This window comes from Mesoplodon bidens (assembly GCF_964165515.1).
Source record: "Mesoplodon bidens genome assembly, chromosome: 4".
Classification (NCBI taxonomy): Eukaryota; Metazoa; Chordata; class Mammalia; order Artiodactyla; family Ziphiidae; genus Mesoplodon; species Mesoplodon bidens.
This window is the reverse complement of record NC_138160.1, coordinates 159,133,932-159,151,260: the sequence shown is the minus strand read 5'-3', so window position 1 is coordinate 159,151,260 and position 17,329 is coordinate 159,133,932. Positions and strand designations below refer to the sequence as shown.

Below are 17,329 nucleotides of genomic sequence, written 5' to 3'. Positions count from 1 at the left end.
GAGTGACAAAGGTTAGCATCAACCAGTGAGGAAGAGGTCACGTAGATGTCATGTGCCCGCTGCCTGCCATGGGATTTGATGCGAAGGACACCTCACCTCCGTGGGATCTTCCCCCAAAACCACAACCCAGTCTAATCATGGGAAAGCAGCAGACAGCCCTGGCCTGGGGGACCCTCTACAGGACACCTGGCCAAGACTCTGTGAAAGTGGCAAGGTCTTGAAAACCAAGAAAAGACTGAGGAACCGTCACAGATTCGAGACTAAGGACACGATGACTAAATGCAAAATGGGATACCAGGTCTGGTCCCGGAACAGAAAACAGGCACTAGCGGAGAAATTAGTGATCTAACAAGTCTGTAGCATAGTTAACAGTATTGGACAATGTTAATTTCTTCATTTTGACAAACATACCAGGGTTATGTAAGATGTTAACATAAGGGGAAGCTGGGCGAAGGGCGGATGGGAACTCTCTGTACTATCTTTGCGTCTATTATTATTCCACAATAAAGTTTATTTTAAAAAATATAAAAACAAACCAAAAGCACTTTGCAAGCAGGAAGCCTCTACCCACACTTTCCAGATGAGAAAATGGACTCAGAGAGGTGAAGTGACTTGTCTGAAGTTTCACAGCTTGCAAGAGGTGGGCCTTTCCAGTGCTTGGTGTGGGAGAGGGACCCTCCCCATGGACTGTCCCCTGAGCAGGGCCCTGGGGCTGGGCAGTCATTTTGGAGTCCACCGCTGCTTCCCAGGGCAGGCCATTATCAGGTCAGGGGTTGACCTTGGGGATCCCTGCACCCCGGCTGGCTCTGCCTCTAGCTTAGGTCGTCCAAGCTGCAGATGCCTTCTTGAGTCTGGCTGTCCACATCCCTAGAGAAGAGAACAGAGCAGCCAGGCAGCAGGATTCATGTCCTGCTAGCTTCAGATCTGGCAGAGCTGGGTTCATTCTCCCATTTAGCTGCTGGGTGACCCTGAGCAAGTCACTTCACCCTTCTGAGACTCAGTTTTCTGATCTGGGGGTGAAGTGTGATCACGCCTGTCAAGTATGGGGTACATGCCAAACTCTCAGTGCTTGGACCGTGCACCTCTTCTTATCACCGTCCTCTTGGAGCCCACAGCCCATGAGGGTCTGTGACCGCAGAAGCTGTGACGCTTTGTGCATTGATCCCCACGGAAAAGGTACTCGGGGTACATAAGAGGAAAAGGGCTTGTTCATCTACCTGTTCAATTAGTTTATGAACCTGGTCACAAAAATTCCAACGAGGCTTCCTGTCCCCTTCCTACCACCAACAGCTCAGGCCACTTCTTTGCAGGCTCTGCAGTTCTCTGCCTTATCGAGTATGTTTAACAATCAGGTCTGTATCCCTCTAGAGTTTTTAAAAAACATATTCAGTCTTTGAAATACCTGCGTCGTCATTTTAAGCACAGACAGGAGCATACTGGGCACACCATCCTTCCCTGCCCTTTTTTAACTGACACATCCTGCACACCTTTCGTACCAGCACGTAAACGGCCACCATGTGCTTCTTTCCATTATCTGGCCGACCCACGGTTTATGTAACCAGCCTCCTGAGGATGGGCGTTCTGATTCCAGCTTATTGCTATTATAGACATCCTTGTCCATATGTTTTTGATCCTTGTATGGTTATTTCTGTAAGGTAACTTTCCTAGAAGAGGAATTACCGGGTCAAAGGGCATGTGCATTGTGAAATGTAGAAGGTACTGCCAAGTGGCCCTCTGGGGACGTGGTTTGATTTGCAGTCTCAAGCACAGTGTGTGAGAGGGCAAGTTCCCTTGCACAAGAGGAAAGGCGTGAGCACGGGAAGCCAGCCCTTAGCTACCATTTAGTGAACAAATATTTATCAGCCAGGTCTGGGGCCAGGCCGTGTGCCATGTCCTGGGACCAAATTGATGAATGGGCTTCGGTCTTTGTCCTTGAAGAGTGCGTGGCTGAGCAGGCAGGCAGATACTGAAACACACCATTTCATGACGTCATGGTAAGTGCTATTAATAACTGAAGGAACCAGCAAGGGCACCGGAGACTCACAAGTCGAGGTTTGAATTTTGCCTTCTCCACTGAAGTGCTCATGTGGCCTTACACAGATGCCTTGACTTGCTGGTGTCTGGGTCTTGGGTCCGGTGCCCCCTTTGCTGGCTGCACCGGATCTCCCACTAGCGAGCATCCTCCTGGCGTCACATTCCTACTGTCCAGTGCCTGAGTCAGTTTCAGAAGAAGTCTGGAGTCACAGAGCCTGAGCATCTTGCCCAAACATGGATTGAAAAACTCTACAGTATCAGAAGGCCTTTCTGGTGGAAATACTCCCTACCTGCCTTCATGTTTTTTATTCACTCATTCACTCACTCAACAAATATTTATTTCATAGCTTCTCTGAGCCAGGCACTATGCTAGACCCTGAGGCCCCAGGGGTGCTGAGACATTGTCTCTATCTTTCCAGTCTGGGGACAAGGTAGGGGAAGCAGACATACAGCATGGGCTGCTGGACACTCGGATTCAGCTGAGCAGACTCCGCACTTATCCAGCTGCTAGGTCCAAGCCTGGGACAACACACGCAGGTTTCAGAAAGAGGCCTTCCCACCCCTATCCCCCCACCTCTGATCTGCATAGAGTCAGAGGTTTGGGGCCCATTTGCAGGCTTGGAGCAAGGAAGGCAGCTAGGAAACCTGGACTGGCCTAAGTCAGCATTGACCTTTAAAAACACCTCCCAAGTTTGGGCCTGTTCATCATTACAGCAACCTGTGGGTTGCTGGGGCTTGAAGGTGGGGTGGGGTGAAAATGGCTCTGAAACGTGGGTCAGAAAAGGTGTGAGATTTCAAGTGAGAAGGGTGCTTTGCCCACCTGGCAGGATTCTTTATCAGGAGGCATCACAGCTGCAGTTTGCAGGTGAGAAGGGGAAGGATGTGAGCCTGGGAAATTTGGATTGCCAGCTGGTCTTCTGCAGTGGATTTGTTCAGCAGCTGGAGAAGACATTTGAAATTAATTTCTATGCCATGAAAACAAACAAGCCACATGACCACTCTGTATAAACTGATGTAGGACCTGCTTAGACATAGATTGCTGAGTGAGCAAAGCACAGTTGAAAGCATGTGTACAGGGACTTCCCTAGTGGCACAGTGGTTAAGAATCCGCCTGCCAATGCAGGGGACACGGGTTCGATCCCTGGTCCGGGAAGATCCCACATACCGCAGAGCAACTAAGCCCATGCACCACAACTACTGAGCCTGCGCTCTAGAGCCCACAAGCCACAACTACCGAAGCCCGCATGCCCTAGAACCCACGTGCCGCAACTACTGAGCCCACGTGCCGCAACTGCTGAAGCCCGTGCGCCTAGAGCCCATGCTCCACAACAAGAGAAGCCGCTGCAATGAGAAGCCCATGTGCAGCCACGAAAACCCAACATAGGCAAAAAAAATAAATAAAGCTAAATTTAAAAAGAAGAGAGAAATCATGTGTACATTATGCTATTTGATTAGAGGAAAAACTCGTATGCCCGTGTCAGGACACAGACTGTCAGTGTGGTACCTCTGGGCAGGGGGCTGTGGGTCGGGAGTGAGAAAGAGACTCACACGGTTTGCCTTTTTATACAGCTTGATGATTTTTCTTATCACTTGCATGTATTACTTCTTCCAAGAAAAAGTAAAACCCTTAAACACTGGCCTGTACAGCTTTTTCAAAGTTTGGAAGAACTGCGGAGTCATTCTAGTATGCCCCATGTCTGGGTGTGGCTTTGGAGGCTTGGTGGGGACTCTGGGGATGTCCCTGTCTCGCCCTTCGCTTGGAGCCTGAGATCTTGGGGTTCCTTTCCTTAGGGCATTGGCTCTAGACCGCTCAGGTTCCAGCCCTCCCCACCCCCACCCCACCCCCCCGCCTGCCACCCAGTGTGTCCCTGGGCCACTCTCTTCCTCTCTCTGAGTCTCCATTTCTACTCCCTCCAAATGGGCTCATACCCTCTTTCACATGGGAGTGTGAAGTGACAGGTATCTGTTAACACTCCCACAGCAGGGCATGTGGTAGGTGCCCCACAAACACTTGTTCTCTGCCTTCTTGCCTCAGAATGTATCTTTTTTTAAAAAATAAATTTATTTATTTTATTTATTTATTTTATTTATTTATTTTTGGCTGAGTTGGGTCTTTGTTGCTGCACACGGGCTTTCTCTAGTTGCAGCGAGCGGGGGCTACTCTTTGTTGTGGTGCACGGGCTTCTCACCGCGGTGGCTTCTCTTGTTGCGGAGCACGGGCTGTAGGCGCACGGGCTTCAGTAGTTGTGGCGCACGGGCTTAGTTGCTCCACGGCATGTGGGATCTTCCCGGACCAGGGCTCGAACCCGTGTCCCCTGCGTTGGCAGGCGGATTCTTAACCTCTCTGCCACCAGGGGAGCCCAGAACGTATCTTTGACTGTACATTTTGCCATAGATAGATGATAATAATAATGATGGTGATGATGACAAATAACCTGGTTTCAGCATCAGTCAGGATGGCTCAGCCAACCAGGTACAGACTGTCAAGAATGTGGCCGAATCAGCAGGTGGTACTGGGAACTTTTCTTTGCGGGAAACTGAGGGTCAACCCACTTGCAAAATCACCTTCCCCAAATCACCACACCCTCCAAAGTCTCCCTGATGAAAATCCTAATAATGAGCTAATGCGTGAGCCATTATTACCTGCCAGGCACTATTTCAAGTCCAGTTTCTGTGTTGTGGAAATTCTCAGGCAGCCCCATAAGGCAAGTGCTACTACTGGTGCCATTTTACAGATGCGGAAACTGAGGCAGAGAGAGGTTAATTTACGCAGGGACACACAGCACGTGAGTAGTGGGACCACACTGTTTGAGCCATTGCCCACGACATGCCTCTATGATAAACCCAGGTGAGGCACACTCAGTGCTTATTCTGTATTCTGGGGGGTGGCTCCCTGCCTTACACGAAACCTATTATTACCTCCTGTGTGCCCAGCCCCAGGCCAGGCACTGGAGCTGTGGAGTTTTTGCCTTCCAGGGTATCTATCAGTCTAGTGAAAGGGAGAGCCACAGATAACATTTGGAAGGTGTTCAGATAGAGGCTGGGAACACAGAGGAAAGAGTGACCAGCTCAACCTCTGAGGGTTGGGGGAGCTTCTCACCAGAAGGGACATTTGAGTTGGGCCTCAACCTGCAAGGATGAGTAGGAGTTCACCAGGAAAAGAGGATGACCAAGGAAGAGGAGGGAAGATGGGGAAGGACATTCCAGACAGGAACCATAGCATATCCAGGGAACAGCACGTGGCTCGAGGTCGCTGGGTGGTTAGATGTAGGGGGAGTATCTGGAGATGAGTTGAGGGCCAACCCTTGGGGCACTTGTTATGTCCTTCCCCAAGGAGCGAGTCCAGGGTCACAAGATCCAACCTCATCAAGGGCCAGGCAGGCGAGGTAAATCCAAGTGATGTGGGCCGACCCTGGAGCTCCATTCTGCTCTCTCTGCACTTCCGACTTGTAGGACCCCAACTCTTCACGCCCACAGAGGGTCGTCCCTTCTTTGGAAGCACAGCCCTGGGTATCCTCATGTTCTCACCTCTGCTAGGGACACGGGCACAATGTTGATGGGACCAAGCGGGTGGTGATGGAGGGCAGCCAACTCTCTGCCTCGGCCTTGGAATCTGGGTGGCAGGAGGGGATGGTGGGGCCTCTGACCAACTGGTGAGCTCAGAGCCCCTGTGGGAACAAGGGCTTGAGTGTTCTGGAGCAGCCAGAAATCTGGACTTTTATGTGAAATCTCTGGATTGTTCAATGTCAACTCCAAATTTTAAAATATGCATCAGTCGAGCCAAACAGAACACATCTGTGGGCCACCGACTTGCAGCCCTTATTTTCTGACTGACTTCTGCATGAGAATGCTGTTATGGAGGGAAGGCGGGCTGGCCCCTTGGAGGACCTGCCTAGCTGCGGGCATGGGGGTGCTGGGGAGGTCCACAAGGGAGGGTCAGATCAGTTCCAAAGGCGGTCTACCTTTCTGACGGTGGGGCTGCTTCACATTGAGGCCAAGAGTAAGAAGGGGCTTTGGGGAGGATCTGTGGACCTCTGTCCCCCTCCCTGTAAGCAACTTTTCTCGGAGGGCAGGGGCTGGGGGCTGGCTTCCCTACGTCAGTGCCCACCACCCTTAACTGGGTGTCTGTGTTGTTTCTTCCAGTCTCTATCTGCTGCTGCCTGTTCATCCTCTTCCTCTTCCTCTCGGAGCTCACCGGATTCATAACGACAGAAATGTAAGTTACATCGCCCACTGGTGAGGCATTCCAGAGCTTCTGGGGACCCCAGATGAGAAGAGAGAGGGGCTTTACAAAGGAGAGAAACCTCCGAACCTTCTACCTCCTGTTTCCGAGCCTGTGGCATCAGTCACTCGTCTGTTTCTTAAAAGGTTTTAAAGCCTGAGCGAAAACCAACATTGCTTTGTTAAAGCTGAAGAGAAAACGTTGGTTCCCTTCTGGGGTCAGGGAGGCACCTCCCGGGTCCGCAGATGAGCAGAAATCATTTGCTCATGTTTGCCGTCCCTGTGTTTGGCCAGTGGGCTTTTTTCCCTCTGAGTCATCACAGGGTCGTTTGATGTTAAAGCTGGTAGAAGTCAGAGAAAAATGGGGGCAGCTTTCTACCCGAGGCTTTGGAGGGGGCGGGGTTCTGACATCGGAGCCTGGCCCCCTCAACCAAGCCCCCGTCCCTGTTCTAGGCCCACACTGGGTGAGGAGTCAGCATGGGCTTCCTGGCAGCGGGTTGACGCACTGTGAATCCATTCCCAGTTCCTAGAATCATCTGTTGTTCAGATAACCTAGTAAATGCTCTGGGGCCTGTGTAACACCGAATGCCATTGGAATTATTCAGTCACAGCCTCATCAGATGCCCCTCTGAGATGAATTAGACCCAGAAGCTTCCTGCCTTCACCTCTGGCTTCCAAGCCTCTGCATTTCCGTGTTTATAACCCAGAAAGTCATCACGGGGCTGGGCTCTGGCCACCCACTCCCCTGTCCAACACTGGAATTTTCTTTTTCACTCATGGAATTTCTTGGTTTCCTGTGCCTCCCTGTCAGCCACAAGACAATAGGAAACTGAAAACATAGCTGCTCAGCCCAAGATGGTCCTTGTTGCTCTGACCACCTTAATCCTCAGACAGCCCTGGGAGGTAGTTGTCTCTTTATAGATGAGGAAACTGAGGCTCAGAGAGGTGAGGGGACTTGTCCACTGTCTTGCCCCCCCATCCCCCCCCCCGCCCCAACTCACTTCTGAATATAGCTTCCCGCCCTCCTCTGACTTGGGAGAGTTTATCTTCCCTGTCTCTCTGATCCTGTTTTTAACCCTGATGGCACCAAAGCCCCAGGAGCCTCATGGAGTGTTGGAAAGAGCACTGGACAAGGCCTTGGGAGATCCAGGGCCAGGTCCTTGCTCAGTTACCCACTGCTCTGTGACAGGTGGCAAGTTGCCAAACCTCTCTGGGTCCCAGTATTTCTGGCCAAACAAGGGAGGGTACATCAGAGGCAAGGCTTTCTTCCAGGTCTGGGGAAGCTTGTCTGCTTCCCAAGACATAACTCCTTGACCAGGCAGGGGTCAGACAAGGAACTTTGTTCCCCCTGGACTCTGTCCCAGTCAAGTGTGCACATTTGGGCCACTGGATATTTCACGGGTCATCCCATCATGATTTGGAGGTGGAAGCAGGGAGAGCAGCCAGAAATTGAGACCTGCTGGCATTATGAAGGACCTACTGTGTGCCAGGCACCTGCTGGTCTCTCCAGGTCACGCCCCATTCCCTGGGAGGGGGGCTTCTGTGCAGGCTCTCATGTTCTGAGCCAGGTGAGAAGTGGTACCCAGGTGACAGCAACAAGGAGGGAGCCCTGACTGTATCCCAGGTGCTAGGTGCAAGGCTTTACCTATTCCAGGCAGGGACACTAGCAAGTGCAAAGGCCCTGAGGCAGGAATTACCTGGTGTATGTGAAGACAGAGAGCTGGTGTGGCTAGAGCACAGTGAGCAAGCAGGGAGAGTAGAATACGGAGCAGGTGGACCCGAGTCAGGCCAGGCTCTGTACACTGCCATGGATTAATGGCGATCATCCTTGGTCCTGAGCCCTCAGAAGTCAGGCATCAGGTCTGTCCGATTCACTACCATGTGACTTCATGCTCAGAGAAGCCAAAAATGCAGGCGGTGGACACAGATGGTCCACAAGCAAACACAACGGGATGTATCCATTAGTGATAAGGGCCCTGAGGAGAAAACAAAGCAGGATAGGAGATAGAGAAGGTATGGGATATTTTGTGAGGCTTCAAGATTATTTACCTTGAAAGGTGCCTGATATACTTTAAGATCCATATCCCTTCAGGCATTTATTCATTTCATGTTTCTTCCCTGTCTAACGGGAAAAAGGTTGTAAGGCCACTCAGCACCTCTCATGTAATGAGTACTCTGTGAGTGTTAATTTTTTTGTCTCCCACCTTGAGTTAAGAAGGAGCCTCCCTCACCTCCTGCTGACATTCTGAGAGGCAGTTCATTCAGCCGATCATCAGCGTAGCTGATAAGGAGGCAGAGTGCCAGGCAGCACCCGACAGGTAGATTTGGACGTCAGAGCTGGTGACTGCAGCAGGAGGTGACTGACTGCAGCAGTCACTGTGGTGACTGCAGCACCCCCCGCTGCTGTGTGCAGGGCCCTTGAGCAAGCCCGGACAGCTCACTCCATTTACCAGGGCAGGACTCACTTCTTTCTCAAGAGCACAGTGTGTTCCCCTGCTCTATGCCCTTGCCCTCTCTAGGACTTCCTCTTCCTGGCTCCTGGGAGCATTCTGAACATGCTGGTCCCACCACACCCCGGGAGAGGAAGAAAGAGGAGGGGAATCACAACACGAGGGGCCATTCATGCAGTGTTTGCCTTGTGTCTGGCCCTGGGCTAATAAGCACTTCCCCACCGGCAGTGAGAGGGCTGGGGAGAGGCAGAGAGCAGTGGGGATGAGAAGAGAGACCTGTCCGGGCCAGAGGCTCCATCCGTGATGATGCGGTGTCCCTAATGCCTCCTGTCTCTCTGCGGCCTTGTGACCAAGGTGCAAGAGTTGCCCAAAGGGTGTCCTCGCGGGCGAGGGCTCCACAGGAAAATCCAGAGGACAGAGGATTGCACCTTGGGGTCCTTCCTCTCTCAGAAGCTTCTCCGACCCCTGGGAAGCCCTGTTGATCCGGGAAGGACCGCAGGTCACAACTCTTTTCCTTTTCTGGGTGGCTGGCCCTCCCTGGCAGTTTTGTGACCACAGTGGGTTGGCCTCCCCACCCCCGCCATGAGATTGTAACCCAAGGAAATGAGGTCACCTCTGGTTGGATCAACATTGCTCTAACGCTGGCCTGTGGTTATCAGTGACATAAGAGGCTATTCTGGCCCGGCCCGGCAGGATGGGAAACCTGTTTGGGTGATTGGACTTCAACCTGGACATTAATTATACTTGGGAAAGTGGCCCCCCAGGGTGCTCTGAGGCTCTGTGTTTGTAAGGGAGCGGCATCCTGCTCCTCAGAGAATGTGGCCACAGAACATTCCAGTCTGTGACTGCACAGGCTCTGGCTCCTCTTAATTATTAACATGATGAGGATTTATAATAAGAAAATGTAGTAACTGGAGCTCTCCATTGATCATTTATAGCTTAATACAACTCAGACTTTTCAGTTGTGATTTGTAATAGGCAACCACATGCCAGCCACCTAAGCTAGCACTTTATAATGCTCATCTTATTTAAAGGTCACAAAACCCCTTGAGCCAAGTACTACTGTTGACACTAGTCTCACTTTATAGCTGGGGAAACTGAGGCACCAGGAAGCTAAAACCACAGTGCAGTTAGTAATTGGTTAGAGCGAGAGTCAAACCCAGGCTTGGGGCTTCCCTGGTGGTCCAGTGGTTAGGACTCTGCACTTCCACTGCATGGGGCACAAGTTTGATCTCTGGTCAGGGAACTAAGATCCCATATGCTGTGTGGAGTGGCCAGGAGGGAAAAAACAAAACAAAACAAAACACCCAGGCCTGTCTGATGCCAAAGCCTAGAATTGGTACCCAGACCCCCATATCCCGTCCTTTTCTGCTCAGAGCATTTTGGAGCCCCGCGGACATGGCATCTGCTGCTTTTTGGTCAGAACAGTTCACTGGGAGACTTGGATGCGCCCTTCTTGGGGGAGGTGGCTTCACAGGCAGGAAGCCATTGCCCACCGAGTTGGAACTTGGACATTACCTTGAACTGTGTCCTCACACGCTCTAGTAGCAGGCCCAGAGTGGGTAGGCCAGTAACTTAGCCAGGAGGAGGAGCTCGACGGCTCCCTAGGAGCCGAGCCTACCCACTCTGAGGCCTGGATTGTGAGCCAGGGCCGGGTAGGGAGCCACGGTCATCACGTGGAAGAGCCATGGGTGGCCTGAAGGCTTCTGAGCATCGAGTGATGGGATGGGGTTCGTGCCTCGGGAGGATCACCTCTTGCAGAGATGGGTTTGGGGTGGGGTGACCCTGGAGTCCAAGGCCTGGTGAGGGGGCTGGGCAATGACCCAAGGCAGAGGGGCTGAGGGTCCCAGGATGATGGCTTTGGAGAAAGGGGTGGGGGCAGGACTAGGTGGCTGCAAAGAGATGCTATGGGGACATCTGCCTGATAGGTAATAGGTACACTAACAGGTACACTAACTTACACCTGGAACGGTCCGGATTTAAAACTCAAGGTCCCAGAGAGCTTGCTTGCATAGCCTCATCCCTCCCCTCCCACTCCCACCCCAAGCCCTTTACTGCGAGCCTCACTGCTGGGTAAATTTCCATTAGATCAAATGATTAAGCATGGAGGTCAGCGACTTTGGGCAGGAATCCGAAGTATTCAAGTGCTCTTCTAAAAGCAAATAAAATTGTTTTCTGTAGATGTCATTGGACTCACGCCTCAGCCTAGAATTTCAAGGCCCTCCGTTACATTCCACCTACTCTCCCCCGACCCAAACCTCCCTGGTCCCTTTCTTCCTCTCTCCCTACATGGCCACTGCTTACTGACCCCCATGCAGTCCGACGCAGTCTGGCGTCCCCCACCTGGAATGTGCCCCCCCCCGCCCCCGGAACAGAGGTTGTGAGCATGAGCTCTCTGCTGCCGCTCAGGGAGCCCTCATCCTGGGCAGGGCTGTGGGTGGGAAGGAGGCGGATGCTGCAGCTCCTGAGGTGTGATGGGTAGAGATGACAGAGGGAGGCTTGAGGGACACAAAGGGAGTGGAGCCCTTAGCACCTCCTGTCCTATAGGTACTTGGGCCATGGGTGGTGTGGGGTGGGCATCTGCAGATTATCAGAAAGATGGTGGCCCCTGCATTGCAGGTCTGCTTGGGGGCCACCTGCCTCTGGGTCTTTCATTGATCCTGCCCCACCCAGTGGAATGTGGTGGAAAAAGCATGGCTCTGGGCATCAGTGGCTCCAGCGTCCAGTCCTGCCTCTGCCTCCTCCTGGCTGTGTGCTCTTGGTCAATCTTTTATCTTCCTTCCTGTGAGCCCTGTTTTATCCTTGTGTAAAGAGAACAGTAACTCCGATTAAATGCTGGCTTGCTGTTTAAATGAGATAGTACTGATATATGTGAAAGGCCCCAGCATAGTGCCTGGCACCAGCTGGGTGCTCAGAACCAGGACATCTTGCATTAGTTATAAGCAAGGCAAGCTTTTGTGTGGGCCTTAGAATATCCCAGGGGCCTTGCACACAGGTTTAATCCTCACCACAGCGCTGTGAGGTGGATCCTGTCGCCGTGCCTGTGATTATTAACTCGGTAAACATTGTGATATTAATAATAATAATAGGGCTTCCCTGGTGGCGCAGTGGTTGAGAGTCCGCCTGCCGATGCAGGGGACACGGGTTCGTGCCCCGGTCCGCGAAGATTCCACATGCCACAGAGCGGCTGGGCCCGTGAGCCATGGCCACTGAGCCTGCACGTCCGGAGCCTGTGCTCCGCAATGGGAGAGGCCGCAACAGTGAGAGGCCCGCGTACCGCAAAAAAAACCCCAAAAAACAAAAAACAATAAAAGTAGTGAATATTCATTGGGCACATACTATTTTCTAAGATTTTGTCTATGGTTGTCCCTATTTCACATCTGGGGAAATTGAGGCTGGTGAAGAAGGCAAAGCCCCTTGTAGAAGGTCAGCCAGCCTGTGGGTAGCAGAGCTAGGATTTGAGCCCTGAGAGCATGGAAATCCAACACGCTGCCTTATTCTCTTTACCCAGAGGGGCCTGTGCTCTGTGCTAAGCCCTCAGACACAAATGATAACATGCACACCCCTGGCCCCGGGACAGCCTGTAGCTTTACTGCCAGTCCTCACACAGGCCTGTGAAGTAGCTAGAACCATTATCCCTCTTTTTCTCCTTTTCTTCCTCCCCTCTTTCCTTTTTTCCTTTCCTTCTTTCTCGTGAGGTATGTGTATAATGTACAAACGGCAAAGTGCACAAATGTTAAAGGTGAGGCCTGATGAATGCTTGCCTGTGTTCACATCCATGTCACCATCTCCCCATCAAGACAACACGTCTCCACCTCCTGAGAGGTTCCCTGGAGCCCCCTCCCAGTCAGGAACCACCACCACCACTGTTCAGACTTTTATTACCATAGATTGATCTTGCCTATCTTCAGACTTCATAGAAAGCTTTCCCAGTTTTACAGTTGAGGAAACTGAGGCTCAGAGAGGCGAAGCAACTAGTCCAAGGTCCCCCAGCTTCCAAGTGGCAGAGCCAGGAGGTGAGCCCACATCTGTCTGCCACTTCCCCGCGGGTTCGCATCACCCATGCTGGTGACAGGAGGAGTCAGGCCCACAAAAGCCCCCAAACAGCAGTGGTGAAATCCACAAAAAGCATTGATTTTTCCCTCCAGGTGGGCTGATTTCTAGCCTCTGTTTGCCTTTTAAAATCAGTTCAGCCAAGAACGTTAACTAGCCTTGGCAGGCGCCTGCGAGTGGTGCTAAGGGCAGGCCTGCAGCGCTGGCATGGGGTGGCAGGAGGCCAGGGGCCCTGGAACATTTTCCTTGGACCTGAAAGGCGGCTGTATTGACCTCATTGGGCGGGCGGCACAGGTGATTGAACCGTGTTCATCCTGCAGCCCGGAGCCCTTCCGGAAGGTGCCTGGGAGCAGCCAGTCCTGGCCTTACGTAACCAGACTGGCCCCAAGCTCTGCAGGCCAGTGAGTTTTCCATCTCCTCCCCAGCACTTGGGCCCCTTTGTCTGGGGCGGCACTTCAGCCCCTGGGAGCCTGGGCTCCGTGGGCTGGGAGAGGCCTCCTGGGGCCTCGAGGGTGAGCTCACCTTGGTGCCACACCTGGGATTCACCTCGCTCTGTGTTGAGGTCACCTCCAGAGGATTGCCAGGGGATGACATCATCCCACAATCTCTCAGTGATGTGCAAGGGCCCAGCCTCCCAGGTAGGAAAGGTGAGTAGCTTCAAGGAAGAGTCTCACTCAGCTGGGAAGGGAAGCTGGGGGCTCTCCGTCCGTGATGTTCTGTGAATCACCCAGTGATCTCATTGCTCAGCAACCCTACGGAGCTGCGAATTAAGGCGGGGTAGAAATTGGGCACTGAAGGCTTAAGAAAGCATCTGGCTGTGAAGAAGTAGATTTTCCTCCAGCATAACCTCCTGTGGTCCCCATCGCTCCTCTGCCACTGGCTCACTTGTTCTTCCTGTTCTCTGACGTGGGCCAACACTATGAGCCTGCCAAGCCCAGGCCCTTGTCTCCTCTCTCACACCCTGTGGCCTCAGAGGACAAGGGCTCCGCTCAATTTCTCCTTTGACCCTGGATGCTGAGGACGAGAGGGAGGGGAGCAGCATGAGCCCTGGAGAGCCTGGTGGAAGGCAGACCTGAGTTGGGGTTCCACCTTGGCCAGCTCTCGCTGTGTGACCTTGGGGATGGGACTCACCTTCTCTGAGCCTCAGTTTCCTGGTTCTAAAATGGGGATCAGTGGAATTCCCTGGTGGTCCAATGTTAGGACTCCATGCTTCCACTGCAGGGGGCACGGGTTTGATCCCTGGTCAGGGAACTAAGATCCCACATGGCGCGTGGCACAGCCAAGATAAATAAATAAATAAATGAAATCGGGATCAGGACATTTCACAGGAGCAGAAGGGATACGATGAATGCATATAGGCCTGATTGGGGCCTTTCCTGGCTTAATGGCCTGGAGGCCCAGTGATCTGAAGGCTCAACCGAGTCGGTTGCTCTCTGGTCTCTGGGAACATCCTTGTGGCCCCCACAAGGAAACAAGCTCTAGGTATCTTTTTGAGCCTACCTTTTCTTGTTAATTGAGCATCAGCTGTATCACACTAGGAGCCAGGGGCACAAAGACAGGGTCTTAGTGAAAATGAAGTGCCCTTGCCCTGGCCTGACTCATTCTTTCCCAAAGAAGTGGCCATTTACAGGGCTCTCTTAGAGACCAGTTGTTTAGAGCTGACAATCCTTTATTTTACAGCCTGTGGACAGGACCCACGGGGCCTGATCCATGTTTAAAATAACCACAGCCCGGCCACCTCAAGCACTGCCCCGTAGCTGCCCATTAGGCTGGCCTTTAGAATCGGTGCCCTCTCCCCGTGGGGAGTTTACCTGGGAATCAGAAGTGAGCTTCAGCCACAGCCATCTGGTGTCCCCTCAGCAGCTCCTCGGCGGTGTCTCCAAGTCACCTTGAGCTCGGCACGGCCGTATGGAACTCGGTACCTTTCTCTCCCCGATAGTCCTGCTCCTCTTCCAGGGGCTCCCAGCCCAGTGAATGGTTCCAGAAAGAAACGTGGCCGTCTGCTTGCATGCCTCCCTCGACTCACCCCTGTGCCCTGTCCATCAGCGAGTCCTGGCTGCTCCGTACACCATACCTGCATCTCTCCCTCCTCTCCATCCCCACCACTCTGGGTCCAGGCCACCATCTCTGACCTGCACCACTGCAGCAGCCTCCCAGGTCTCCCTAGTGCACAGGGCCCTCTGGTTGGTCCTAAGCCTCCAGAGGGATCCTATCAAAGTGCCAGCCTGACCATGCTGCTGTGCTTAGGATCCAGTCTGATGGCCTCTGGCCCACCTAACCTGGCCCCCACCCCTTCTCCGACTGCATCGCACCCACTTCCCTTTGCTCTGTGCTGCAGCCATGGTAACCTTTGTCCAATTACCCCAACGACCCATGCCCTTCCCGCTTCCAGACCTCTGCAGTGCTGTCCTGACGACTCTCCCTCCCTCTTTGCCAGGACAGCCTACTCATCCTTCAGACCTCGACTCACAGAGACGACTTCCCAGCCCACTCTCCCCAGGGGTCCATCACCCCATGAGTCCCTCCCACGGCACCCCACAGCTTTCCATCAAAGTTGGGATAAGGTGTTTGTTTAGGAGCTGAGTGGTCTCTCTAAGCTTAATGAAGGCAGAGACCGTGTCTATCTGGTTCCTCGCTGTCTCTAGCCTGACAGGTAGTAAGTGCTCAAAAAGTATTTGTTGAATACTTAGCATATCGCTAACGGATCCCAATGTGGTGCCATTGTCCCCAACAGCAAGGTGGCCTAGCTGTCCATGGAGCCACCTGCCCACACTATGCCTCCCCCGCCCCACCTAGATGCCCACGTCCCTGTCCCTGAGAGCTGCAGGTATGTTACCTTAGATGGTAAAGGGAACTTTACAGATGTGATTATGTCAAGGGTCTTGAGATGGGGGATGATCCTGGGTTATCCAGGTGGGCAGGATGGAATCACAAGAGTCCTTACAAGAGGGAGTTAGGAGGTCAGAGAGGAGAGAAGATGCCCTGCAACTGGCTTGGAAGATGGAAGAAGGGGCTATGAGCTGAGGCCTCCAGAACCTGAAAAGGGCAAGAAAACCGATTCTCCCCAGGACTACAGCCCTGCAGACCCATCTCAGACTTCGGACCTCCAGAAGTATAAGAGAATAAATGTGTATTGTTTTAAGCCATTAACTTTGTGATAATTCATTCCAGCAGCCACAGGAAAGTAATACATGTATTAGTCTAGCTGTGTCTAGGGCTTTGTGAGAGCCTGGGTGAGGATGAGTACCCAGAGAATCCTCGACTTCCCAGCCGGCTGGGGGGTTGGGGAGGGTGGGGGGCTGAGTGGGGGAGCTCAAGAGAGGAGGGAGTCAGGAACCGTGTGCCTGTTCGTACCAGGCCCTGATCCCTAGAACGGTCTCAATTCTCGTGTGAGTGTTCAGAACACCCCATTAACAGTGGGTGGTGGTATCCCCATTTAACAGAAGGGTTCACAGAGGTGAAGTTATCTGCCTGAGTTCCATAGAAAAGTGGCAGAGTCAGGATTGGAAAATGAATCCGTCTGACTCCGTGCTCTTGCCGCCATCCCGTCCAGTCCTCCTCCCCTCCTTCTAAGGGGTAAGGCCCGCATTTGGAGAGCGCCACGGATATGGGAGCCCTGTCCCCCTGTGCCTGAGCAGGTCCAGGCTTCCCCCAGATGGTAGTCTGGGTTGTCTGAGCAGTGGTCATCAAGTGAAGTGTCCCTGGCTGTCCCCTGCAGCCGGGATGGGTGTCCCCATCTCAACAAGGCTTCTGTACTTGTCTCCTTCAGTGTGAACGAGTTGTACGTCGATGACCCGGACAAGGACAGCGGGGGCAAAATTGACGTCAGCCTGAACATCAGTCTACCCAATCTGCACTGTGAATGTGAGTATTCCCAGCAACCCTCTGCTCTGGCAAGACACTTCTCTAGACAGTGTTGTGTGTGCAGAAATGGCGAGATAACCAGGACAAGTTAAGTGGATGGCAAGCTGCAAACAACGGGCAGCAGGAAGCTCTCCCCACTTTTGTGGGGCAGGATGTAATCAAATGTGCATGCACTTGGATTTTTTTGGAATAAAAAAACACAAGACACTGCCAACGGTTTACCTCTGGAGAGTAGCCATGTTGCAGGGTGGCGGGGTGGGGTGGGGCGTGGTGTCTCTGAGGTCACGCTGCCAAGAAGTAAAACGTAGATTTTCTGCAAGTGGTTTATTGAGAGAGGGCTCCCAGGAGGAACCTGTAAGGGCATGAGGGAGGTGAGAAGACAGGCAGAGGTGTGTGTTCAGCTGACGTCTAATTGCGGCGTGATCCCATGGGGAGCCATGGCGTGTGAATGACATCGTAGTCTGTCTCACCTGGTAGCAAGGGGGCTGGGCTGTTAGTATCCATATCCTCGGCTGATGGGTACAGGGTGGTGTGTGGGGATGGGTGGGGGCCGTGTAACCTCCCAAGCATCCCAAGGCAAGGGGACCTCCAACCAGCCAAGAGCAGTCACCGGGAGAAGGATGCAGCTCTGAGCTGTTAGCAGCCATGGGCAACATCCTTTTTGACTTCACACTCCATTGTGTGACTGTGTGTTTTGTTTTGTTTTA

The 17,329-nt window shown here is 52.8% G+C and overlaps 1 protein-coding gene across 1 annotated transcript in view; it reads left to right on the top strand.

The window, feature by feature from the left end:
- The window catches only part of ERGIC1 (endoplasmic reticulum-golgi intermediate compartment 1), a 107,780-nt gene that overhangs the window by 53,071 nt on the left and 37,380 nt on the right, over positions 1–17,329 (top strand). The window contains exons 3-4 of the mRNA XM_081231944.1: positions 6,178–6,250; positions 16,528–16,622. Coding sequence (XP_081088070.1) covers positions 6,178–6,250; positions 16,528–16,622 — 168 coding nt within the window. The remainder of the gene's footprint in view (positions 1–6,177; positions 6,251–16,527; positions 16,623–17,329) is intronic.